This window comes from Labeo rohita, chromosome 7, assembly GCF_022985175.1.
Source record: "Labeo rohita strain BAU-BD-2019 chromosome 7, IGBB_LRoh.1.0, whole genome shotgun sequence".
In the NCBI taxonomy this organism is placed as follows: Eukaryota; Metazoa; Chordata; class Actinopteri; order Cypriniformes; family Cyprinidae; genus Labeo; species Labeo rohita.
The window spans coordinates 4,804,433-4,830,485 of NC_066875.1; the positions used below are offsets into that span (position 1 = coordinate 4,804,433).

Genomic DNA, 26,053 nt, shown 5'->3' on the forward strand with positions numbered 1-26,053 from the left:
GTAGATGAGTTTGTTTCTTCATAAGAACAGATTTAGATAAATTTTGCATTACATCAGTTGCTTCCCAATGGATCCATTGCAGTGAATAGGTGCCGTCAGAATGAGAGTAAAATGACTAAATTTAACAGTTGACATCATAAATGAAGTGCTGAATTTAGCATCTGATTTTATTAGCCAAGTAGCACCTCGTGACCATTGCACCTTTCAAATTATTCATGATTAGTGAACATAGATTATTAAAAAGAAGTTAATAGAAACTGCACTCAACATTGTAAAAAACAAACAAACAAACAAACAAAAAAACAATTTGCTGAGTCAACTTAAAATAAATTGTTTCTCTACTGCCTTAAAATTTTAAAGGAGCAGTCCACTTCCAGAACAAAAACTTCCAGAACTGTCTTTATGAAAATTACCGCTCGTTTCGCTAGATAAGACTCTTCTTCCTCGGCTGTGATCGTTTACAACTGCATTTGGGATCGTTTGAAGCCGTATTTAAACTGCATTTTGAAAGTTTAAACTTGGGGCACCATATCAGTTCATTATATGGAGAAAAACCCTGAAATGTTTTCCCTCAAAAAGCATAATTTCTTTACAGCTGAAGAAAGAAAGACATGAACATCTTTGGATGACAAGGTGGTGAGTACATTATCTTCGTTCTGGAAGTGGACTTCTTTAAGTTAAGTTAAGCAGTCTGCTCAAATAAGTTTAGTCAACTTGAAATGTTAAGTTGTACTATTTAAGTTGACTAAACAAAAAAATTGGTTTGTTAAACTTAAAGCTGGGCTTGTTACCCAGCTGCCTTAATATTTTAAGCTAAATTATGCAAAAAGTATTTTTGGAATTTGGTAATTTCAATGATTTTTTCCAGCCTGGAAATCCGATTCTATGACACTTCCAGGTTTTAACTATGGTTCCAGGTTCCAGAGACGTGGAGTCCAGGTTTTAAATATAGGCTACTTCATATTACAAATAGTTAATTAGCAGCTAAATTATTCAGTTAATTTATATTAATCTAATGAGTTCCCTTGTTGCTGAATATTTCATAAGGTCTGTCAAAATATAACAAGTACAGTCCAATAAAAATGTGCCTTGATTAATTTGTCATCTGTACAACTGTGAATGTGATTGAATGTTACAATTAAATGCACTAATTCTGACTCAAGAAACATTCAATAATATATTTGCCACCCTGACTAAAAATTGTGGATTAAAAATGGTTTTCAATGCTTAATACACTTCAAATAGACTGAACAATACAATTTGAAAAATTCCACTCATTCTACAAGATAATAATTAAAATGCTAATATTTCAACATTTAATCGCCCCCACAAAGAATTGTCTCTAAAATCTCTTTCTAAAGATTTGTGATTTTACATTATGCATTTAGATGATGCAATAATGGCTGTTCCAGTGTGAATAATTAGAACAGAATCATCATAATTTCTGCAGTCATTTGCTCCCTTGGGAGTTTAGGGCTGCGATTAGGTTCAGCATAGCCTCATTCCCAAACGTAATTACATGTGCAATCCAGTTAGTGTAACTTCAGTTTGCATGTATATTACATGGCCTCATGTAAATTACTACAAGTCGTAATATCTCACACACACAGTCATCTTACACCATTCGGTTTGTTTAATGCCTGCAGGACTCATATAAAGCAATGCAAGCCGATATACACGCACAAAATGCTGTGCTAAGTATAATACCACTTTGGACCACACAGAGGCAGTATATATCAACAAAACGCTGGAACTGAAACCCTGATTTTCTGTATGTAATATTCATCTGTGATGGCGTCTCTACTGGGAATTCTTGGTAAATCAATCTTTCCCAAGTCACCATATTTAAACATTTTTTCCTTATTATGCATTTTTTTTCTGTGCACAAGAATAGATTTCTTCCACAGTCAGAGAAAGTCACTCATAGAAATCAGATATTGTCCATATGCATCTTTTGAATACCCAATGCCTGCTTTTTGCAAAGATTGTGATTCAGAAGTGATCCAATTTCATCCAGCTCAAAAAATACTTAGGTTATTAATAGTCCACAATAGTATTATGCACAAAATATAAGAAAATGACATACGTTCATCCTATAACAGAAGCAAAAGCAAGTGGATGTCTTGACTAAATGTTCAAGAGCCATCAACTTAAGTAATAAAATTAAATTTCAATTTAACAGGACTTTTCTCATAGCACTGTGTGACTCATTCAATTTTACAGCAAATAACTCAGTAAAGTAACCACTTTTTGATAGGCTCATCATTATTTACGCTCCCAAAAACAAAATGGAATTTTCATTAGACGTCATTCGTTCAAGTGTAATACTATGTTGATTTTAGGAATTTTGTTAAATGTTCTTGGGTTTGGTCTGAGATCGATGACTGGATATCACGGCAGCATACTCTCTACCTGAGCGGTAAATGGTGCGCTTCAATTCAGGTGTAGAGAAATCCACATGAAACAGGCCGAAGCGCACACTGTAGCCATCACTCCACTCAAAGTTATCCAGCAGTGACCAGGCAAAATATCCCTTTACATTCACCCTATCTTGACTGATGGCTGAAAGACAAACACATCACACAGATCATCCTCAGAACAGAGCTAGTTTATATTATTTGAAATACTTCATTAGTCTGGGTCTTAGAGCTACAATAGCTGGATTTTACAGACACCCTTGAAAAAAGATGTATACTTTAACATATTAAAAAAAAAAAGAAAAAAAAAAAAAAAGTGTACTTATTGCAGCAATAATATACTTACGTGTGAACTGAATGTAACTTTTTCAGACACATAATTGCATGTTACCTAATCAAAAAGAACTGTAGTTTAAATATATATAATTACTTGGCCTTAAGAATGACCTTTACATGTAATTTCATAATTACTTCTATTGTCTTTGAAATATGGTTAACGTGTACGAATGAATATACAGGTGCTTCTCAATAAATTAGAATGTCGTGGAAAAGTTCATTATTTCAGTCATTCAACTCAAATTGTGAAACTTGTGTATTAAATAAATTCAGTGCACACAGACTGAAGTAGTTGAAGTCTTTGGTTCTTTTAATTGTGATGATTTCGGCTCACATTTAACAAAAACCCACCAATTCATCAATCTCTGTATATGTACTCAATACTTGGTAGGGGCTCCTTTTGCTTTAATTACTGCCTCAATTCAGCGTGGCATGGAGGTGATCAGTCTGCGGCACTGCTGAGGTGGTTTGGAAGCCTAGGTTTCTTTGACAGTGGCCTTCAGCTCATCTGCATTTTTTGGTCTCTTGTTTCTCATTTTCCTCTTGACAATACCCCATAGATTCTCTATGGGATTCAGGTCTGGGGAGTTTGCTGGCCAGTCAAGCACACCAACACCATGGTCATTTAACCAACTTTTGGTGCTTTTGGCAGTGTGGGCAGGTGCCAAATCCTGCTGGAAAATGAAATCAGCATCTTTAAAAAGCTGGTCAGCAGAAGGAAGCATGAAGTGCTCTAAAATGTCTTGGTAAACCGATGCAGTGACTTTGGTTTTCAAAAAACACAGTGGACCAACACCAGCAGATGACATTGCACCCCAAATCATCACAGACTGTGGAAACTTAACACTGGACTTCAAGCAACTTGGGCTACGAGCTTCTCCACCCTTCCTCCAGACTCTAGGACCTTGGTTTTTCAAATGAAATACAAATCATCTGAAAAGGGGACTTTGGACCACTGGGCAACAGTCCATTTCTTTTTCTCCTTAGCCCAGGTAAGACGCCTCTGACGTTGTCTGTGGTTCAGGAGTGGCTTAACAAGAGGAATACGACAACTGTAGCCAAATTCCTTGACACGTCTGTGTGTGGTGGCTCTTGATGCCTTGACCCTAGCCTCAGTCTATTCCTTGTGAAGTTTACCCAAATTCTTGAATCGATTTTGCTTGACAAGCCTCTCAAGGCTGCGGTTCTCTCAGATGGTTGTGCATCTTTTTCTTCCACACTTTTTCCTTCCACTCAACTTTCTGCTAACATGCTTGGATACAGCACTCTGTGAAGAGCCAGCTTCTTTGACAATGAATGTTTGTGGCTTACCCTCCTTGTGAAGGGTGTCAATGATTGTCTTCTGGACAACTGTCAGATCAGCAGTCTTCCCCATGATTGTGTAGCCTAGTGAACCAAACTGAGAGACCATTTTGAAGGCTCAGGAAACCTTTGCAGGTGTTTTGCGTTGATTAGCTGATTGGCATGTCACCATATTCTAATTTGTTGAGCGAATTGGTGGGTTTTTGTTAAATGTGAGCCAAAATCATCACAATTAAAAGAAGACTTAAAGTACTAGTCTGTGTGCATTGAATTTAATACACAAGTCTCACAATTTGAGTTAAATTACTGAAATAAATGAACTTTTCCACGACATTCTAATTTATTGAGATGCACCTGTACCTTAATGTCATTTCTACTGAAATTTGCATGTCATGTATTTAAATATATTTGTAATTGCACATTTGCAATAATAAAATTGAATGCAATAGAATGCATTAAAAATAGTTGAATTTAATATCAAATGAAACATTAAGTTCAAATTATAATTATACTTTACATGCGCATTAGTATGTTAGTCAACATGTCAAAATAAGTGTACTTCTTTAAAAGTACAATATCAAACTATCAAATCAAAAAGTGTTCAAGTAAAACTTTTACTTTGACATTACAAAGTGCACCTCAAAAAAGTGTTAAGAAAGTCATTAATGTGTACTGTATAAGAGTTTAATCTTTAATTTTTAGCTCTTTAATGTGTATTCTCTTTACATCTTATATTTTATTAATATCATATTATCTGCAAATATATGTGACCCTGGACCACAAAACCAGTCTTAAGTAGCTGTACATTATAGCATGTATATTTGAAGCAGTAGACCGGTGTATGGGTCAAAATTATCGAAAAATTTTAATGCAAAAAATCATTAGGATATTAAGTAAATATCTTGTTCCATGATGATATTTTGTACATTTCCTACCATAAATATATCATAACCTAATTTTTGATTAGTAATATGCATTGCTGAGAACTTCATTTGGACCACTTTAACAGTGATTTTCTTAATATTTAGATTTTTTTGCACCCTCTTGTCCTATCTTGTCCTATCCTAACAAACCATACTTCAATAGAAAGCTTATTTATTCAGCTTTTAGATGATGTAAAAATCTATGTTTTTAAAAAATTGACCGGTTTTGTGGTCCAGGGTCACATATACATATAAAAAATACTTTTAAGAATTTAAGTACAATACAAGTGCACATTCAGTACAGTTAAGCACACTGTTTCACAATGGTATTATAGTCTGTTTAAAATGAACTTTGCACTCTGTATTTTATTACACACTGAGAAGTGTTAATATGACAGTACCTTTACCAACTTCCTGCAGAGTGTCCTGATAGAACTGGGAACGGTCAGCATCTTCTATCTGAACCGGCCCCACCTGCGAAAAGCCATTTTCTGTGATATAAATGGGCAGACTGGTGTACGTGTCCTAAAGAAACAAGCAAATGCATATGATTTTGTTAATATGCCAATATATATTTCTATATAATAAATATGCATAAAGTGCAGATACTTCAAATAAATGAAAGTACCTTTATATATTTTAGCAATTTACGCAATCCCTCAGGAACAACAGCCAACCAGTGCACCCCACATATTGGCCACGATGGATCAACAACACCCTCTGCCCCCTGGTCTCTCTCAAAACTGAGCTTGTTCTTCATACTAGCATCATTTAAATCTTTTACTTTCCGGGACGTGTAATAATTCAGTGCAAAGAAATCTGCCGTGCCCAGAGGAGAGGGCTCATCCTTTGAGAAGCGTGGTAGCCGTGAGCCCTGTTTGCATCCCAGATCCAAGCTCCTTGTCTCAATCCTGGCCCTCATGGACTCTGAGTAATCTCCTGTGCAAAACACAGGACAGGCAAACCAGTCCAGAGTGAAGGCCTTGTAGCGCTCAGCAGCTGCAGCATCTTTAGGACAGCCTGGGTCCAATGGCTCTACCCAGTCACTGTTTAGGGCAAGAGATACTTGCCCTGCTTGTAAAGGCCTGAAATGGGTATTATAAATATGCCAGGCTTTGGTGTGGGCGCGCAGCATGTTATGGCCCGCCAAGTAGACTGATATTCCTGGATTTTTGATCCCAGGGGCAAAGATGCCATCCTCATGGCCCAGCTTGGCACAAACATAGGGCTCATTCACTGTGATCCAGAGCTTCACTCTGTCCCCAAAGGTCTTAAAGCAAAACCTGGCGTAATTTTCAAAGATGTCTGCAATCTCTGTCGAGCTCCACCCGCCAAGATCCTGTAAGGCCTGTGGTAAATCCATGTGATACAAAGTGATCATGGGGGTCACACCACAAGCAATCAAGTCATCGATCACTTTGTTATAATACGCCACTCCTGAGGGTTACGAAAAAGCATCAAACAGTTAGGAAACTTCATGGAAGTTGGAAACATCTTTTTTAAACAACTTTTTAACATAAATCATTCCACAGAATGTAAAAAAATCAGCATAAAATAGAAACTGTAATCGTTTTTTTTTTTTTTTTTAAATGTTGCGTGTTTTTTAATGTCTATATAGACATATTACTTTTTATTTTATTTTTTTATTTATTTATTTTTTTTTATAATTTAAGTTAAACTAAACAAAAATTTTGCCCTGGCAACTAACTGAAATAAAATATTTTTAAGGTCCCCCCCCCTTATTAATTAATTAATTAATTAATTAATTAATCAATTTGTTTGTTTATTTTAGTTAACTTTTTTGTTTTAGGTAATGGAAATGTGTTTAGTTTTAGTTAATAATAATAATAATAATAACACTATTCTACTGTGATGTTTATCTAATTATAACAGCTTCACAAATGAGGAAAAATGTACGGCAGAACTTGATTTTGTCAATTGGAAGATTTTATTCATTTATTCATTATTTATTTTATTTCATAAAAAAAATAATAATCATCAATTTTGATTTCATTGCAATTTTAAACATTAGAAAATGTGTAAAACAATTATTTCTAGTTAAAAATTAGCCAAAACAAACACACAAGGGTTAGTTCTTTGTTTACTAAAGCTTGTTTGTGGATTCAGAACTCTTGAACTTCAATAAAAGTATTTTTACTCAGCTTCCATAACTACCTGTTCCTATTTGTGAGTATTTATGATATTTACAATGAATAACTCATTTTACTTTTACTTTCTAGTAAAGAGTTATTGTTTCAAAGTATCATTTACAGCGTTTTTAAATCAGTTTAAATCACAGAGAAAGAATAAAAGACCAGCTTTGGTGTTTGACTCCTCTGAACCTCACACTAAGAGTGTAATTTTTCCCGGAGCACCTTTTGGATTGACATGATTTGTGGTTCCGTCGGGAAGGAGCCGTGACCAGGATATGGACAGACGGTAATGGGTGAGTCCAAGCTGTTGGATACATTTTAGGTCTTCTTCCCAGAGCTGATAACTGTTACAGGCTACATCTCCAGTATGGTCTTTAAACACCCTTCCTTTGGCATGACAGAATGTGTCCCATATGCTGGGGCCTCTACCATCCATATTCCAGCCACCTGGAAGATAGGTAGGAAATTCAACTGAAAGTTCAGACCTACATTATACATAATCACAATCATGTTTCCTAATGTACAACTGTCAAATAACAAAGTTGAAAATTCGACTGCTACAGAATAACAGTCCATTTACAGTCCACGTTTAACTAAAAATATTTTGTATAGTATGGTATTTGCATGGTATTATAAGGTGCTTTAAAGTATGGTAAATATCTAAAAACTATGATATTATAATGATAACACATTTAAAACATTGTAAAACCATAGTACTTTTTTGTTTCTGACAGCTGCAAACTGTTCTGATTCCACCGTGGGTTTACAAATGAGTCAGATCAGATAAAGTCGATAACCACTTCGCCGTCTCAGTTTGCTGTGCGGAATACTATAGTAAATATGAGCACTAGGGTAAACTTCACCTTCTATTTGATAAGCAGCAGTCGCAGCTCCCCACGCAAAGTCGTGTGGAAATACGGTAACATCTAGTCCAGACATTTTTAAAGGACGACAAAGGGGAAACAACACAACGTTACCACAGTTTTTAAAAATGACTAAAGCAAACACTTGCTAAACAGATCTGCTTAAGTTTCGATAATAGCGCCGCTTTTAAGTCAGTGCGGAACGTCAGTACGCCCTGCACGTTACGTCATCACGCACCTCCAGCGCGACACCCACCACATCTTTTAAAAGTTACATTTTGATTTTTAAAAGATTTTTAAAAATACATCTTACTGGGTACAGCGTACGGTTTTACTTAAAATGAAATTATACAAATGCACAACATTTCAATATTTTCCACTAGTGGCTAAACGTGTTAATCAGTTAGGCGTATCAGTATGTAATACAAGCCGCTTCTCAAGTTTCGTAAAAGACTAAAAAGCACATATATCTAATGGAAATTAAAACTGAATAGCCCAAAGGACAATGACGTTTGACCTGCATGCGGTGCAGTTCTCTTTACACACGTCTTCTGAATTGTCCCTGATCAAAATGACAGTATATGAGAAAGATTGATGCTCCCACAGGAAACAGAAATATTCAGAGTCACAAACGCTGCACACAAGGCATTGTTCTCTTCAGGTTGTTTTGTTATGAGAGCCCATCTATAGGCTATCTTGTTTTTTACTACTGCCAACCTGTCTGAACTTGTTTTTAGCGCAGCAGCCTTTTGTGAGGGCCTTTAGCATTGTGTTGCATTTTGTTTTGTGGCTTTGTAAAGGAAAGCTGTAATGTTAAAGGAAATGGATGTCCTTTTTCATACAGTAGGTTAACAACAGAAGTGGGTCAGTTATGTTTTTGTGTTTGTAATCACATTTTTGTTTTGTGTCATTGGCTTAAATCTTAAATAGTCCTGTGGTTTTACACGTTATTTTTAACGAATATATATAGTGTACACTAAAAAGTTTTTGAACAGTAAGATTTTTAATGTATTTTAAAGAAGTCTCTACTGATCACCAAGCCCACATTTATTTGATCCAAAATACAGTAATATTGTGAAATATTTTTAGTATTTAAAATAACTGCTTTCTGTTTTAAAATGTAATTTATTCCTGTGACCAAAGCTGAATTTTTAGTATCATTTTAGACTTTTTTTCAAGATTATTTGATTAATAGAAAGATCCAAGATCAGCATTTATCTGAAATAAAAAGCTTCTGTAACATTAAACACTATACCATTCAAAACCGAGTCAGTATTTTTTATTTTATTTATTTATTTATGGTAAAGCAATTATAAAAAATAATACTTTTATTTAGCAAGGATACTTTAAATTGATCAAATTGGTCAAAAGTGATGATAAGGACAGTTATAATGTTACAAAGGATTTCTATTTCAGATAAATGCGGTTCTTCTGAACTTTCTATTATTCAAGGAAACCTAAAAAAAACTCAGCTGCTTTCAGCATAATAATAATAAATGTTTTTGGAGCAGCAATTCAGAATATTAGAATGATTTCTGAAGGATCATGTGACTGGAGTAATGATGCTAATAATTCAGCTTTTAACTCACAGAAATAAATTACATTTCAAAATATATTCAAATAAAAAACAGTTATTTTAAATAGTAAAAATATTTCAAATATTTACTGTTTTCGCTGTACTTCGGATCAAATAATTGCAGGCTTGGTGAGCAGAAGAGACTTCTTTAAAAAGCATTAAGTCTTACTGTTCAAAAACTTTTGACTGGTCGTGTATCTCAATTCAAGGAGCTCTGAAACTTTTAAACTTTAAAAGTTTAAATAATTTGTAGGCCTGGAATTTTATGGAAACTAAAATTAAATATAATCTTAACTTTTAAAATTTACATTACAGTATTTGTAGTTATTGTAGTTATATGTAAGTATGTGTTTATTTGTTAAGCAAGCAGAAATGACACTGTACAAAAACTAAACATTAGTGAGCATTACCCAAAAATTCACATGTAACAAACAAAAGGAAAACATAAACACAATGAAAACAAACAAACAGAAATTGTACATACGCAAAATTAATAAATGAATGACTAAAATAAAATAAATAAAATCATAAATATACAAAATGAAAAAAATATTTAAATTAAAATAACTAAATAATTAAATAAATGATTAATAAAATGGACAACACTGGCAAGCAGACTGAAACCTTATCAATAGCGTTACCAATAAATAAATTAGCCTCATTAAAATTAAATTAAATTTTAAAAATCTTAAAACAAATACATTTGAAAAGTGAGTCTACATCATTCAGAAAATGTAACTGTCAGAGAGTAGGAGGAAAGCCCAAAAACTTCTATGAATAAAAAAACTTTTTATATACTTGTTGGAAGTGTCGGTGTGATAGAACAGAGTATCTTTTAAATGGAAGGATCGGGCAGCAGAAGGGATCAGTGTTGACTGGAGTTCAGACCAAACCTATGATGACGTCAGGGGAGGAAATGGAACATGGAGCCCGGGGCTCAGAGAACAGCAACACACTCCGCGATGGACTGAACGGCGCTGGATACGTTCACGCTTTTGCCATCTGACCGACTGCAAGGATCGCACTCTGGGGCTCTGGTTTACACATTCCGCTTAGGTCTTTCGGAAAGCGTTTTTTTTTATTATCGTCGTTGTCGGTAGCAGCATGCAAAGCCCGTGTGGAACAGTCGCAAAGTGAAAACCAACTTTACGCATTCAGTTTCTCAAGAATGGTTTTATTGTTGCACACGCGGATATATGGCGTTTAATGAACTGTTTTATGGAATCGTAGAATAGCTATCGTCTGGAAACTCTTTGGCTTTCTTTCGGAGTCTAAATGTGCAATGAGATGAGCGCAGAAGAAAAGTTTTGTGATCAGATTTCTTTGAGTTTGTGAGACTGTTATCTTGGGATGGTTGCAGCTGTCTCTTGGTTGGAGGAGCGAGATCTCCACTTTGACTGGAAACAAAGACAATGTAGCGACTTAAAGTGGAGCTCCTTCGTGTAAAACAGTGGAAACTTGCTTAAAATCAACTGGAAAAGGCTTGAGTTGAGTTGTAACATGAATCTTACGGAAAACAAAGGAGGATATTCGACCGCTTCTTTTCGGACTGCTTAATGTGGAGAGCACAAAACCATGATAAATCGACCCATCTAGTGTTGCGTCGAGTCAATGTTTTGACTATGACTTAAAAGGAGTGCTGACCAGCGTCTTTGCTTGATGGCTTTGCGCGAATATTCGTCGCGTTTAGATGTAAACAACCACAACGAAAGGCTTTCTGGGCTATTTATATGCTAATCTAACCCCCTCTTCTTGCCGTGTGAATATCAGCGAAGGCAGGAGTAATGTCGGTGGGCGCTACTTGCGTCCTTTTACTGGCTTTTGTGCTGCTCAGAAGCTCGAGTTCTGCGGGATCGACTGAATGCAAATCATACGATGAACGCTCCAGAAGTGCGGGGAAAAGCTCCCCGTCTGGGGCCACACTGGACAGAAAAGTGGTTTGCAGTAACATGGAGCTCCATCAGGTGCCTTCACCCGAATCTTTTCCCAACAGAACAGTCTCACTGTAAGTCAACACTCCTTTACAGTACATTAACCTTTTTAACGTTGTCATGTATCTGAGAAATGCCCTTTACCAGTCACCACAGGGGTCATTCCTGCAATTTGTTGGAATTGGAAAAACTTTTGAAACACAAAACCTAACTTTTAAGTAACTTTTAAGTCATACAGATCAAGCTAAGTGACTTAAATTGTATAATTTACACATCTTTCTCATATGTTGTGTGTATGTATAAAAAGAGATTATTATAAACACAAATTTAAAAGTGAGTAGAACTCAGACTTATACTGGTAATTATTTTTGTATAACATTTTAAATGGTCATGTTACTTAATTTTGGGTCACATATTTGCCATAAGTGACCCTGGACCATAAAACCACTCATAAGGGTCCATTTTTGAGATTTATACATGAATAAGCTTTCCATTGATGTATGTTTTGATAGGATAGGACAATATTTGGCCAAGATACAGCTGTTTGAAAATCTGCAATCTGAGGGTGCAAAAAAAATCAAAATATTGAGAAAAATTGCCTTTAAAGTTCTTAGCAATACATATTACTAATCAAAAATTAAGTTTTGATATATGTACAGTAGTAACTTTACAAAATATCTTCATGGAGCATGATTTTTATTTAATATCCTAATGATTTTTGGCATAAAAGAATAATTTTGACCCATACAATGTACTTTTGGCTAAAGCTGCTAATATACCTGTGTTACTTAAGCCTGGTTTTGTGGTCCAGGGTCACATATTAACACTAACATGCCTGTTTATGATGTTGCTGGACAAGATAACAATAGTAAAATCTGTGCAGCTCCTATTCCAGCTTCCATTTGAGGTTAGTGTAAATGCAACTTAGAAATCTAATAACTACAGACAGTTAAAATGTAACATTATAAATGCTGTAACTTTATGTTGGGCACTCACAACTTATTTTAAAAAGAGAAGCCTACAAAATTTCTTAGGCCATGCACTTTGGTACAGGCAAAACTGGCAACACACCATAGTTTATCAAATCAAGGCAGAAAAACTGTTAAAAGTTGCTTGTGAATGTATGTTTGAGCCCCCATCCAAGTTGTATACTACTTTGTTCTCCCCTCATTTGTAAGTTAGCACCTTATATCTGCCACGTGAGCAAAAAATGAATGCAATATGGTCCTGTTTGTGGTTTTCCAAAAAAAAAAATCTGTGGTTTTCTGTATCACATCAATCAGTCCATAAACAATATCTTATCTACACTGTGAAGTCAAATTCTTGTTTGCTCAAAATACAGCCTCTAAGGCCAATATGCATATTATTTGAATGCCTCAGTGTCTAAAAATCTTGTGCCGTCGTTGTTTTGCATGGCTACTGTAGCTACAAGTGAACTAGTATTATCTTTTTCTGTTATTACTTAACACTAAACATTTAATAACAGGTTACACACTTCAAAATGATTACGTTTTTTTTAGATTAATTTCATTTTTACAGTGCTTTAGCCTTTCCCAGTGCTCTATCAGTGGCTGGCGGTGCAGCCTTATTAGGGTTTAAATGAAAAGCGTCCCACCACGTGACGTGTCTTTCAGAGATGGATATCAAGCATGTCTGAAAGCCTGAATGGTGCTCTCGTCTGTCTTCATGTGGCTGTGCTGAGTTTGCAGAGAGTGGAAGAACACATGTATAAGCGAAGGCTTTGGCCTGGGGGAAATAAACATAAAGTTAGCACGCCTAGGTTTAGGTGTGTATGGATTAATTTGTTTTAAAAGGCGTTGTGTAAAGTAATGATGCATCAAAATGAATTATTTGCTGAAACACCAAAACTGAAAAATCCTGTTTCCGTCAGACGATTTTTACATATTGCCATTTTATCATCATTTTGTTTACAGTAAAGTGTGTCCATATTGCTAATATGTTTGCCAGTTGTAGCTTATCCATGTGCACAAAACTAATGCTGAAACAGTCAAAATGCGCATTAAAGAAGTGCAAGTTAAACATCACTGTTTTGGACAGTGGTTTTATGGTTTTAGTCCTCGAAAACACTTCTGCCTGAACTGATGTTTGTTTTAGAAACCCTAGATTGATATTATAACAGTTTCTCTGCATTGCACCATGGTGCAAGCTTTGTGTGCTGGTCCCGTTGAATGAGAATGGTAATTAAAATTCAGCAGAGTCAAGTTCTCAGGCCCCGTACAGGAAGTCTCAGCATTACAATAGCCAAACTTAAACTTCATTCATGGTGTGTCGGTTACTTGGTTTGGCACATGAATGGCAGTCTTGAACTATTTACAGATAGGTTGAGAGATTTTATGGGCTGCAAACTCAGCAGTTCAATCGCTACATAGGAAGTTTTTTTTAGTGTAGAAAGTAGTCAGGTCATGACTGAATGTGGCATTTCAAAGCTATAGTTATCCATGGAGTCCTGCTACTTTTATGACCTTCTCTGACCCTGAAAATCAATTACTTTCCTCAACCTGGTGTGGGAAATCCTTTACTTCACACACATATGTGGGTTCAGCAGGTTTATTGTGCCACCGTTTTAACAAGGTTTAGAAAAGTCTTCCCAGTTTACAGTGTTGTTAAGTCGGCATGAAATGGAACTTTACCATGTTTTCTAAATGCATGTTATAGATCTTATTGTGTATGATTCATACTAGCATTGGTTTTGTATATATTTATTTATTGCTTGTTTGTTAATCATAATGTCAAAACAGTGTTTCCCCTGGGGCCTGATACCCAACGGTACTTTTTTACTGTACTGTACTCGTAGTAACGAAAACAGTTATTTCAGTGAAAAAGAAAAAGTCCCAAAGCTCTTAATTTCAACATTTTAAACAATAGCACCCTACAATCTTTTTCTTTTTTTCCCAGAAATTCTTGTGTTTTTAATTTTTCTGATAATCAAATGAAGGCATTAAACATGTTTTTTAATCAAATAAAAATTAAACCCTTTTACTTTTTTACTATTTACTTTTAAAACATGGAAGAAAAGTTGTGCGAATATTCAGTTTTAAAAGTTTTAATAATATTTGTAGTATTTTCTTCTACAATTAAGTGGTTAATCTTGTAGTAATATTTATTTTTATGATTTAATTGTTTCATTTAAATTTGGCAGAAATAGGAATATATAAAGACCTACATTTTACTGTACAAAAGTAATACAAGACTTATGTACTTATGTTTTATGTTAAACTGTACTTTTATTTTGAAGGGTTGCCGTTTTAGTTCTGTTTGTATACAGTATGATATGATGTTAGTTTTCTCAAATGAATCGGTAAAACTCGCTTGAAGTGACTCTCACAGCAAGATTAAGTTTGTGTTCATGTCGTCATATAGTGAGACGCAGAGGCCGAAAATCACAGCGAGCGTCACGCGTGCTTCAGTAGTGTTTATGTAGTGAACAAACCTGCGTCTCTGCCATTTATACATACAGAGGCGAACGGAACATGCAGGATTCATATTTAAACCTTCTTTTTGCATTTCATTATTTGCAGACACTAGTGCATATCTCAATCCTAACTAAGTGACAGACCAACTTTTGATTTATTTATCCAGAAATTGACAAATTCCTTGGCATTCCCTGCTATAGAGTAAATTAAGTTTTTATGAATGGACTCGTGATCCTGTCAGTATTTTTGCGGAGGAGAAATTATAAACGCGCGACCATGTAGGGACAGAAATGACATGCCGTCGTGTAAATAAGAAAAATACCATAAGGTTATTTAGTTTGTTTAACAAAATATTATAGACCTGTTCTATAGGAAAGGTAACCTTAAATGACTTCTGTTGTAATCTGGCGCTATATTGAAAATAAAATTAACTTGACCTTCAAGGGGGGGCGGGGGTGCCGTTGGGGGGGGGGCAACCCCTAATATAATGGTAGGGGAAACACTGCAAAAAGTAAAGCAGCTGTAAAGCAGCTTTAAAAATACAGTAGTGTTGTTATTTTGCTCCATTCAGTTCAGTGTTGATCCGGTTCCGTTCAAAAACTGTGTAAATTTCATTAGTTAGTCAGTTCAGCTCGAATGGAGATGAATGTAGTATGCATCTGCACATTTATCTGCCTTCATTGTTGCGTGCAGCATTCACATCTTAAGATCCTGTCAACACATGATGAATAGAATCAAGTTTTCCTCCTACATTTTTTCTTGTTCAATAATCTGCTACAACTGGATGTGCATCACATTGTGAAAGAAATGCTGTCACTACTTGTGTTTCACGATGACTTGTGCTTGGATATGGAGTTTGAGAGTTTGTTTATAAGTGCAGTAGTGCTTGTGAAATATATCCTGTGAATGGCTTTAGGAAAGTTACTAAATCTCCACCCAACGGTGACATTGTTTCTTGGGATCGGTTTATAGCAATTTCTGTTGTAAATGGATCTTGTGTGTGTGTAGTGTGTGTGCAGCTGTCTTTTTATGTGAGCTAGTCGTAGAGATTGTTTCTCTTCGACAAGTGTTGAAAGCTACACCTGGAGTGATTTTTCCTCCCCAAAGCACACCTGGTGGCTGTAACAAGGCAGCATGGGATTTTGGAAATGCTTCGAAATATTCCTTAATATTTTTTGATTACCTTAGACTTTCATGGTTGCAACTCAAAAATTGGCAGCAGTAGTTATACAACATCCATGGGTTGAGTAACAAAGACATAAAACCGTTGAAGATTTTTTTGACATTAAAATACTTTTTTCCATTGCTTAATATGCAGAGAGAACAATAAGCCATTCATAGGCTGATTACACACCAATTACACACTTCACCTTTAATGTAATTATTTGCGTCTTATGAGACCGAGAAGTAATCTGCCTGCAGTTTGTTTTGGCCGTTTATCAGTTTTTGGCCTGTTCCAGAACATATTTCCAAATATTATATTGGCTGTTTTAGTGTAGTCCAAGTTTTTGATTTGTTTAGGAAGATTTGGGCTCGCAGAAGAAATAACTTGGACTGATTTAGAATTTATGTAAACGGTTTTGTGCTCTCTTTGCTTTCCATTAGTATTATTTGTTTGGTCACTACATACTTGCAGAAAATCAAGATAAGGTTGTATCTTCACGATCTGTCTCCAGCATAGGAGACCTGTAGGTGCCTAGTCAGACATTCATTTGAATGATAATTGATTGAATGTCCTGTCCCAGACAAGATGACATCACCTCAATCACTAAAAGTGAGCCTGTACAACAGGTCTACACCTCATTCTTGCTAACCAGACACAAAAAATATGTCTTATTGGTAGATAATGTATATTTATGATATATTCACAATAAGTTTGCTTATTCTGTAACATTCTGGACAGTGTAGTTAATTTAAAATTGTATTTTGTCTTTAAGAAAGGTGTCCAGTATGGAAGTGTGGAATTTTTCATGTGATAAAATGGTAACGTTGTTTAATATTGCAGTTTGTGCATATAAAATGATTGTATAGCATTCTTCATTTAGTGACAAATGAAGTGTCAAAGAAGTATTTTACTTCATGGCGAATACCTAAACATCAATGTTTATTTATTTATATTTTATAATTTATATTTATTTAAAATGTAATTTATTCCAGCAATGGCAAAGCTACATTTTTAGCAGCCATGACTAGGTAGCCATGTCTTTGGTGTGACATGATCCTTCAGAAATCATTCTAATATGCTGATTTGCTGCTTTTTTTCTTAATAATTCTGAAAAAAAAGCTCCTGTATATTTATGATCTGTGATACGAACATTTTTTTTTTTTTTTTTTTTTAGTATTCTTTGATAAATGGACAGTTCCCAAGATCAGTGTTTATTTGAAATGTATACTACCATTCAAAAGTTTTTTTAATGTTTTTTTTTTTTTAGAGGAGTCACTTCTGCTCACCAGACCTGCACTAAAAAGTACAGCAAAAACAGTACAATTTTGAAATATTTTTGCTTTAAAAAAAAAAATCTATTGTAATATATTTTAGAATGTAATTTATTCCTGTGATCAAAACTAATTTTTTCAGATTCGTTACTCCAGTCTTTAGTAATCCTTCAGAAATCATTCTAATATGCTGATTTGCTGTTCAAGAAACATTATTTTTTATTTTTATTATTATCAAGAAACATTATTTTTTATTTTTATTTTTATTATTATCAATTTTGCAAGGATGCTTTAAATTGGTCAAAAGTGATAATAAAGACATTTATAATGTTACGAAAGATTTTTGATAAATGCTGTTCTTCTGAACTTTCTATTCATCAAAGAAACCTGAAAAAATTCTACCCTCTGTTTTCAACATAATACTTTAATGAATTTTAGCAGCAAATCAGCATATTAGAATGATTTCTGAAGGATAATGTGACACTGAAGACTGTAGTAATCATGCTGAAAATGTAGCTTTGATCACAGGAATAAATTACATTGTAAAATATTCAAATAGAAAATGCCTGTTTTAAATGCTAAAAATATTTTTAAAAAATTACTGTTTTTTGCTGTACTTCGAATTAAATAAATACAGAGTTGGTCAGCAGAAGAGACTTCTTTAAAAAAAGCATTACAGATCTTACTGTTCAAAAACTTTTGACAGGTAGTGTAATTTATTTGAAACAATGTAAAAGTCTCTGTCACTTCTGATTAATGTAATGCATCCTTGCTGAAAAAAAAAGTGTTAATTTATTTTTTTAAAAATTGTACTGTCACAAACTTTTGAATGGTAGTTTATATTAGCTCTAAATGTAGAGAAAGCTACAACAGAATGTTTGTTTGTTTATTAAATGAATCCTACAGTTATTAGCTGTCAGGTTACATTCAGAAACCAACTCGTTCTATGTGTTGACTCCGTTTTGCAAGTAAAATCTCTAGAAGGTGTTAAATTCGTACTCAGGCCCACACTGTGAGCTGTGTGTCAGTAATTCTCCCGGGCTCGTACTGTAATCATGAAGGAGAGGAATGGCTCCCAGCTGGGAGATTGCTGCACTCATGAATATCAGTATCGCTCTCAAATTTATCATGACAGATCAGTCACAAGGCAGCGTGTGCATGTTTATCCATACAAACTTCAGAATATTCTCAGACATTTTACTTCCTCCTCCACTTGAAAAGGAATAGGCTTGGAAAGCTACAATTAAAGACTAGCTACAATGAAAAACAAACATGACTGTAACTGCAGACAGATGAGAGACAAGAGCCTGAGAGAACCATTACGTATGACTACAGTTAAAATGAATGAGAATGATGACTGAACTCTTTCTGTAGTGTTGTTTGTTTTGACTGTTTATCCATGTTTGGCCTATTGCAGAGCATATTTCCAAATAATATACTGGCTGTTTTAAATGGGTGTTCAATACACATCTGCCTCCAATTGGTTGAAACCCAAGCGGCCTTGATGACATCAGCCAAAAAGCTCAGTTGTTTCAGAGGAAGAGCAAGCCATTGCAATTCAATGACATTTTTATTTAATTCTTCTGTGTTAAGGGAGAAAACACTATCCGTTTTAATTTGTTGTTGACTTTTACATCTTTCAAATGCGTCCTTCGCTGCTGTGAGACACTTGATATACCTCTCCCTTAATGCGCTGCACATCTGGAGCTTGAAAATCCACAGTCTGTGAAAGTGAGTAAAGGATAGGAACTGTTTGTGTTCTTAAAGCCAGAAAAATATGTAGGCTGTCTCAGTAGGCCAAGCTTGTAATAAAGTCACCCCTCAGCACCCCGTAATAATAACAGCCTGGCCGGGACCTGCGGATAAGGGGTTGCGATCGCGAGCGACCGCATCCGGTTCGACTGTCCCTAAAACAGCCAACCACAAACAGTTGTGGTGTTTCCTCTGGAATGAACATCACTGTTTACTGCAGAATTACACAAAATGGAGGAGACATGCGGAAAATGTTTCCCCCCATGTTTTGGCTTCGGAAAACAAAAACAAACATGATTCAGCAGTGTACTCTATGTATAGTGTTAGCTGATTTTCATTTGACTACCTCAAACTAATCTACTTGTGAAGTTGGTAACACTTTACAATAAGGTCTCATTAGTTAACATTAGTTATTATGACAAAAATCATAGTTGTCAATTATTCCCTTGAAATTGAAATTGCGATTACTAATTACGCTTATCACAATTTACATTGAATGATGTTTTGAATAGCTTTATACCATTGTTTGAAGCAACTGCATGCTACGTTTTTATAAATAGTTTCTTGAAAAATTAAAACAATGAGGGGGGAAAAAAAAAAACCTTGAGATAACCTGTAAGAAATTCTCTCTGTGTCTCTCTCTCTCTTCTTCTCTCACACTTACACACACACACACACACACACACACACACACGTCTGGTTTATTATCTTTGTGGGGACTCTCCATAGGCGCAATGGTTTGTATACTGTCCACACTGTATTTTCTATCCCCTAAACCTAACCCTTACAGAAAACTTTCTGCATTTTTACTTTCTCAATAAATCTCATTCTGTATGATTTATAAGCTTTTGTACCCATAGGGACCACAAGCTGGTCCCCACAATGTCAAAAATTTCAGGTTTTACTATCCTTGTGGGGACATTTGGTCCCCACAATGTAGCAAAAACAAGTACACACACACACACACACACAGGTAAGTGTGCATTTGAACGATTACATAATTGTGGCATCTGTAACTGTAATCACGATTAGAAATTCGATTAATTGTGAAGCCGTAGTTAATACATTAGCGAACAATGAGTAATATATTGTTACCAGGGTTATAGGTAATTAATTAGCAGGTAATGAGTTAATTTTTGTCAGCTAGTTGCCAAATCGACATTTCTCATTAACTCGATGATCTAAAATAACTAAAACTAAAACAAAAATTAAAAACTATCTGTACATATTTAAAAAAAAAAAAATACTACAAATGTCAAAAAAGCAAAAAATTACAAATTAAAAAATTAACTAATATAAAAATAAATGATAAAAATTAAAAGTACTGTTTTGATCTGAAATATATATTAATAAATGCTGACATTAACAGTAATTACAAATTGCTGTAAACAATTTAATTATTAGTTAACAATAACTAATGTAGTTAACTAAAAATATATAAAAATTTAAAATAAAATAAAATAAAGTTTTTAAATTAGATAACATTATTTAGGGAGCAATTCTCACTTTTAATTTAGTTATTAGCATGCATATTACTAGCATGATTGCTGTTTATTAGTACTTATAAAGCACATAATAATGTCTTTTCCTTCCCCATACCTAAACTTAATAACTCCCTTACTAAGTATTAATAAGTAGCAAATTAGGTTTGTGGAGTTTGAGGCAAAAGTCATAGTTAATAGTTAGTTAATAGTGAGAATTGGTCCCTAAGCTGTGATCTGAAATGATATACTAGCATAGAGACTTAGGATTCATTTTGCAGTAATTCATGTTGAATAAAACCAAGTTAATTGCAATGCGTTGTTTATCCATTGCAACCATATTTTTTTCTTTCTTGTATATCACGTGTAAACTGGCGAAGACTGTGTTTAGCACTGCAGCAGTTTATAGCAAAACAAATTTTCTGCTGTTTCCCTGAGCAGCCACTAAAGCGCCGCTCCACTGATAGTCATGTCAGCCAGTTGGCCGTTATCTATGTGGAAAATTGAAGCAAGGCGACATCCGATTTGTTTCAGACCTGTTCTGAATCAGAAGTGATCAAACAGGATTCATGGATTCAATCAGTCTATGCATTTTCTGGCATTAGTTTTTATCATTTAGCAGACATTTTCATCCAAACCTAATTTCCAGAGCACTTACTACAACTGCAGTCCAGTTTCCATTAGGCCACACTGGTGATGTAGTCTGTAAAAACTTTTAGTTACCAGTTCAGACCTGCAACCGCCCCAGTTGGCTCCAATGGTAATTTTCCATATCTTATTGTATCTTCAGCTGTCAGACGCTTCTTTCTGATGATTAAGAGCTTAGTTTCTTGTATTTTCAGCTGCCTGGTCTTGTATTTGCCAGGTCATTTTGGTAATAAAGCTTTTGCAACGAACAATCATGTAGAATTAGTGTAATATTATGCAATGGACAAAATATTTTTCTTCTGAGGTACTTTGTCCAGTGAGTCCAGAGAATGTTGCTGATGAACAAAATGTATTTGAGAATGAACTTGTGAGCAAATAACACTAGATATGTTTTACACTTTGAGTTCAAGTAAGGGTTTGTTTCTCTGTGGTCAGCTGGTTTTTCATATCAATCTCTTTTGTTTTCTCTACAGGATTTTGAGTAATAATAAAATCCAGGAACTTCTGAATGGCTCTTTCATTGGATTGTCATCACTGGAACGACTGTAAGTGCAAATTGTGATTCTTTTCTCTTTCTTTATTTATTATATTCTCTAGTTTAGAACAGTTTCATCTGAGAACTTCTTCCAGAACTATTCTTCCCTTTTGTACACTATCATGCTTTTAAAAACTTATTATGGACATAATATACTTTAAACAAGTCCTATTATGGTTTTTTGTAATATTATACATTTTCAGCTTTAGTTAGTGTGTAATGCCGCAGTTGAAACCTAAAAGCTCTGCATAAAAAGCTCTCTTTGCTTTAAGAGAAAACACTTTTAACAAACTACAATAAATGGCTCATTTTGACTGCAGCACAATTCTTCTGGATATTGTGAAGTCACAGTTTCACTCATTTAAATGAATCCAGTCCTCAGAATGCACAAAAAAAAGAGGACGAGGCCTGGTTGAAGAAAAACAAAACAAAACAAAACAAAAAAAACAAGAAACATTCCGCTCTAAAAAAAAGCGTCCCACAAAATCTGTGCTTGCAAAGGTTCTGCCCAATCCTTTTGTTTGTAAACATTCTCAGAGTCTGATTTGGGCTTGAATTGTTATGGCGAAAATGATGCCATCATTACAGGGATAGTTCATACAAAAATTTAATTTCTGTCATTAATTACTCACCTTCATGTCCTTCCAAGCCCGTAAGACCTTTGTTCATCTTCAGAACACAAATTAAGATATTTTTAATGAAATCCAAGAGCTTTCTGGCCTTTCTGACAGCAACGCAACTGACTTGTTCAAGGACCGGAAGGTATCAAAAACATTGACAAAATAGTCCATGTGACATCAGTGGTTCAACCGTAATTTCTAAAGCTACAAGAATACCTTCTGTGTGCAAAGAAAGCAAAAATAGTGACTTTATTCAACTATTTCTTCTCTTCCGTGTCAGTCTTCGTTGCTGGTTCATTAGAGTACCATGACGCATGCGTGTGATGCTGCTGACATACAACCCGGATGCGTCTGTGTAAACATACCTGAAGAGTTTGACAGAGAGGATGACTAGCAATTTTTGGCCAGCATTACTTATTTGAACCAGAATATACAGACAATAAACTAAGAGAGAAGGACGTTCTACATCAGAATAGCAGCTCCTGCATGACTTGCATGCGTTATGTACTCTCACATATGTGTATTAAAGGAGAACTCCACTTCCAAAACCACAATTTCCGAATAATTTACTCACCCCCTTGTCATCGAAGATGTTCATGTCTTCTGTCTCGTGAAGAAATTATGGTTTCTGAGGAAAACATTTCAGGATTTTTCTCCATGTAATGGACTGATTTTGAGCTTCCAAAATGTAGTTTAAATGCAGCTTCAAAGGGCTCTAAAAGATCCCAGTGAAGGAAGAAGGGTCTTATCTAGTGAAACGATCTGTAATTTTTTCCGAAAAATAAAAAATTGTTTACTTTTTAAGCACGAAAGCTCGAGTAGCACTAGCTCTGGGATGCGCGTCCACGACACTACGAATCATGTCTGAGGTCATCGTCTGTGTACTCTGGCTCAAAAAGCTAGAGCTTTTTGAGCCAGAGTACACAGGGATGTTATCAATATTGTGGGATTGCGATAGCAAAACTGTCTCGACATTATCGTGCTCACACGACAGTATAAAACGAGATAAGTCTTCCAGGCTAGAAGTGTAGCTTTTTAAAATAGTCTAACATAAAAGGTCTTTAAAGTTGTGTTTTGGGCCATTATGTTTTGGCACAGTATCTGTCAAACGAACAAAACCGAAAGCACAATATGGCTTAATCCCTTCATCAAGTGTGTTTTCGCTGAACGTTTCAGAGCACGTTACAAAGGATCAGAACAGCTCAGTTTACAGTGAATGCAGTGAACTCGTTTATTGCATGTGCTGTGAGTTTAGTGCACGTTTGAGAACGCAAGGGCCACCAGTTATGCATTTCACTAGATTTGTAGTGAGACACGTTTTTGTAAGCCTGTTTTCACTGAAGCTGGAGTTTTCCATCAAAATAAAAGCTTAAAATTGTATGAATTGCTGACAGCTGGCGGTTTAAATGGGTAACATTAGTGCAGTCCAAATTCAAAGTCTCTCTTTCAAGTGTAGAAATTTGGAAATAAGTATTGTAATTTCCCTGCTGTAGTATAAAGCAAAAATAATAAACCTTTGATATTCATTTTCATTTATTTTACAGTGCAATTTTTTTGGCCATTACTGTCATAGGAATAACAATAATATAAAATTGTTGTAATTATTATTATTATATTTTAATTTGTTTGGCTTCTAAAACACCGGTGTGAATGCAATTTAGACTGAGGCAGTATATCTTGACTAAAAAGAGGGTTGAGTCCCCTTTAAAGTTCAGGTACAAGTCAATTCACTGACATTTTTTTCTGACTTCAGTTTTCTAAGGTACATGGGTTGGAGCTCTTCATTTTGAAAGTGCATTGGATCGAAGAATTAAACTTTACATTTAAGTCTTCATTAGTCTTTTTTTAAAATATCGCAATAAATATTGTATTGTGGACTTCACATCGTGATATTATCATATCGTGAGATTTTGATAGCATTACATCCCTAATATTTACAGTTGAGAAGATAGAAACTTGCAGATGTGATGTTTCTGGAACATGCTCTGAGTGGCTCACCAATCACATTGCACTGGGCCAGCTAACCAATCAGAGCACAATTCATGTTTTAGAAGGAGGGGCTTCATTAAAACCGGAGCTAAACAGGCTGTTTGAAACAGACAGAAGAATGAATGCAGTTATTGTTGTTTATTTTTATTATTATTATTATTTTAAGTACATCTTTATATGTAATTTTATAATTATGTTGTGTGCATAATTACATTTGTAAAGGCTAAAATACACTTGAATTTCTATTGAAATATATTTGTAATTAAGTTGCAATTTACTACATTAAAATGTATTAACCTTATTGAAATTATAGTCAAGTACTTTAAAAATGTGCTTTAAAGTAGAACTAAATATAATTAGGTGCACTTCTTTTTCACAAGGGTTGAGAATCAAATGATATGACTGACTGCGTTACTACAAAAGCAACACCTGGCATAGTTTGATTCATTGTTTTTATGTCGAGTGGCTTTTGATGTTCTGTTGAGTTATAAATATGTAACGATTACAATTCAAAGCAGTTTATTCAGACATCTGTTCATAGTAAAGTCATGTCTGCTGATTATAATGGGAACAATCTAGTTTTGCCATTCTGAGTTGATTTGAGATGTTTATTAGGTGCAGATATCCGGTCTCTGACTTTAGCTGTTCCTGGTCCAAGACCAGCAAGTTTTTATAGACTGTTCACAGCTGATTGTTCCTTATTCTAAAGTGGACAAGGTGCTAATGTTGTCAAACAGAATGTGTGTTGCGGGTGAAGGATCGTGAGGCTGTTGGAGACCTCTGAGAGGTCATACCGAGGGGGCCGGTCAAGTGAAAGTTAATAATAGCAGTTGCCTTCAGGGAGCACAATTGTCTGGTCTTGGCATCGGTTTACCTCTCTTCTCTGTACTTCCGTTAGGGATTCAGTGTCACTCACTGTAGCAGTGCTGGTCAAATGCAGGAGCTAAATTTAGAGGCTGTACATTGAAATGCCGTATTTAGTGTTGCTGTTTAGGTGCGCTTTCCCTTGCTACTTGACTATACACGACCCAGATTTCAATGAACAGCAGCCTCTGACCAGTAGACGTGTTCACTTAACCGGTTTCTTTCAAAGAAGTTCAGAATAAAGGCACTGACACAATAAGCTTGGTAAAGAAAAGCAAGCATGGATTTATTTGTGCTTACTCCATTTAAGACCTATCAGTGCATTTGAATCTGGAAACATGGAAGTGGCCCATTAGTTTTGTGCTTTGCTTAAGGCTGAAATAACACATGATGTCATCCAGGAGGAATTCTTCTAAGGGTGTATTTTCCTTGTGCTTATTCCAGTTCTTGTCAGTATTCAAGGTATTTCAGGGCTGTCTGTAAACGTCCACAAATTGGTCAATTGAATCTTTTCGATTACTGGAATTTTCAGTAACCACAGTAAGGTTTTGAAATGCGTCTATTTGATTTATCTATTTTCAGTTTGAATGCATAAAATAATATACTTAATATGCTTAGGCATGTACTGCATGTAATGTTTTCGGACACTTTATATGTTAATTGCAATAAAATGAAAATGAAAATGTAAAAAAAAAAAAAAAACAGCTGAATTTTCAACATCATAACTCCAGTCTTCAGTGAAACATTTTTTATTATTACTGTTGAAAAATGTTTTTTTGCATACTGTTTTCGT

General features: G+C 35.0%; 2 protein-coding genes across 3 annotated transcripts in view; one reads left to right on the plus strand and one right to left on the minus strand.

The window, feature by feature from the left end:
- Window positions 1–1,610: 1,610 nt before the first annotated feature.
- gba3 (glucosidase, beta, acid 3) lies at window positions 1,611–8,200 on the minus strand. Of its 2 annotated transcripts, none has more exons than XM_051115597.1 (5): window positions 7,995–8,200; window positions 7,354–7,578; window positions 5,607–6,415; window positions 5,380–5,503; window positions 1,611–2,562 (listed from the first exon to the last, which is right to left on the minus strand). In XM_051115597.1, the coding sequence occupies exons 1-5, from the start codon at window positions 8,068–8,070 to the stop codon at window positions 2,351–2,353; spliced, it is 1,446 nt and encodes a 481-aa protein (XP_050971554.1). In that variant the 5' UTR covers window positions 8,071–8,200; the 3' UTR covers window positions 1,611–2,350. The 2 variants fall into 2 exon arrangements, with proteins under 2 accessions (XP_050971554.1, XP_050971555.1); XM_051115598.1 differs by lacking the exon at window positions 7,995–8,200 and adding an exon at window positions 7,849–7,955.
- Window positions 8,201–10,449: 2,249 nt separating this feature from the next.
- The window catches only part of LOC127168597 (adhesion G protein-coupled receptor A3), a 54,156-nt gene continuing 38,552 nt past the window's right edge, over window positions 10,450–26,053 (plus strand). Inside the window, exons 1-2 of the mRNA XM_051115594.1 lie at window positions 10,450–11,575; window positions 21,726–21,797. Coding sequence (XP_050971551.1) covers window positions 11,355–11,575; window positions 21,726–21,797 — 293 coding nt within the window. The 5' untranslated portion in view covers window positions 10,450–11,354. The remainder of the gene's footprint in view (window positions 11,576–21,725; window positions 21,798–26,053) is intronic.

What these genes read in the sequence shown, in the direction of transcription:
- gba3 (XM_051115597.1), bottom strand. Translation starts at nt 8,070, where the DNA reads ATGTCTGGACTAGATGTTACCGTATTTCCACACGACTTTGCGTGGGGA. An exon ending in TGCTGCTTATCAAATAGAAG is followed by an intron (nt 7,579 to 7,994) that starts GTGAAGTTTACC and finishes CCTATCTTCCAG; the next exon opens with GTGGCTGGAATATGGATGGT. An exon ending in AATTGCTAAAATATATAAAG is followed by an intron (nt 5,504 to 5,606) that starts GTACTTTCATTT and finishes TTGTTTCTTTAG; the next exon opens with GACACGTACACCAGTCTGCC.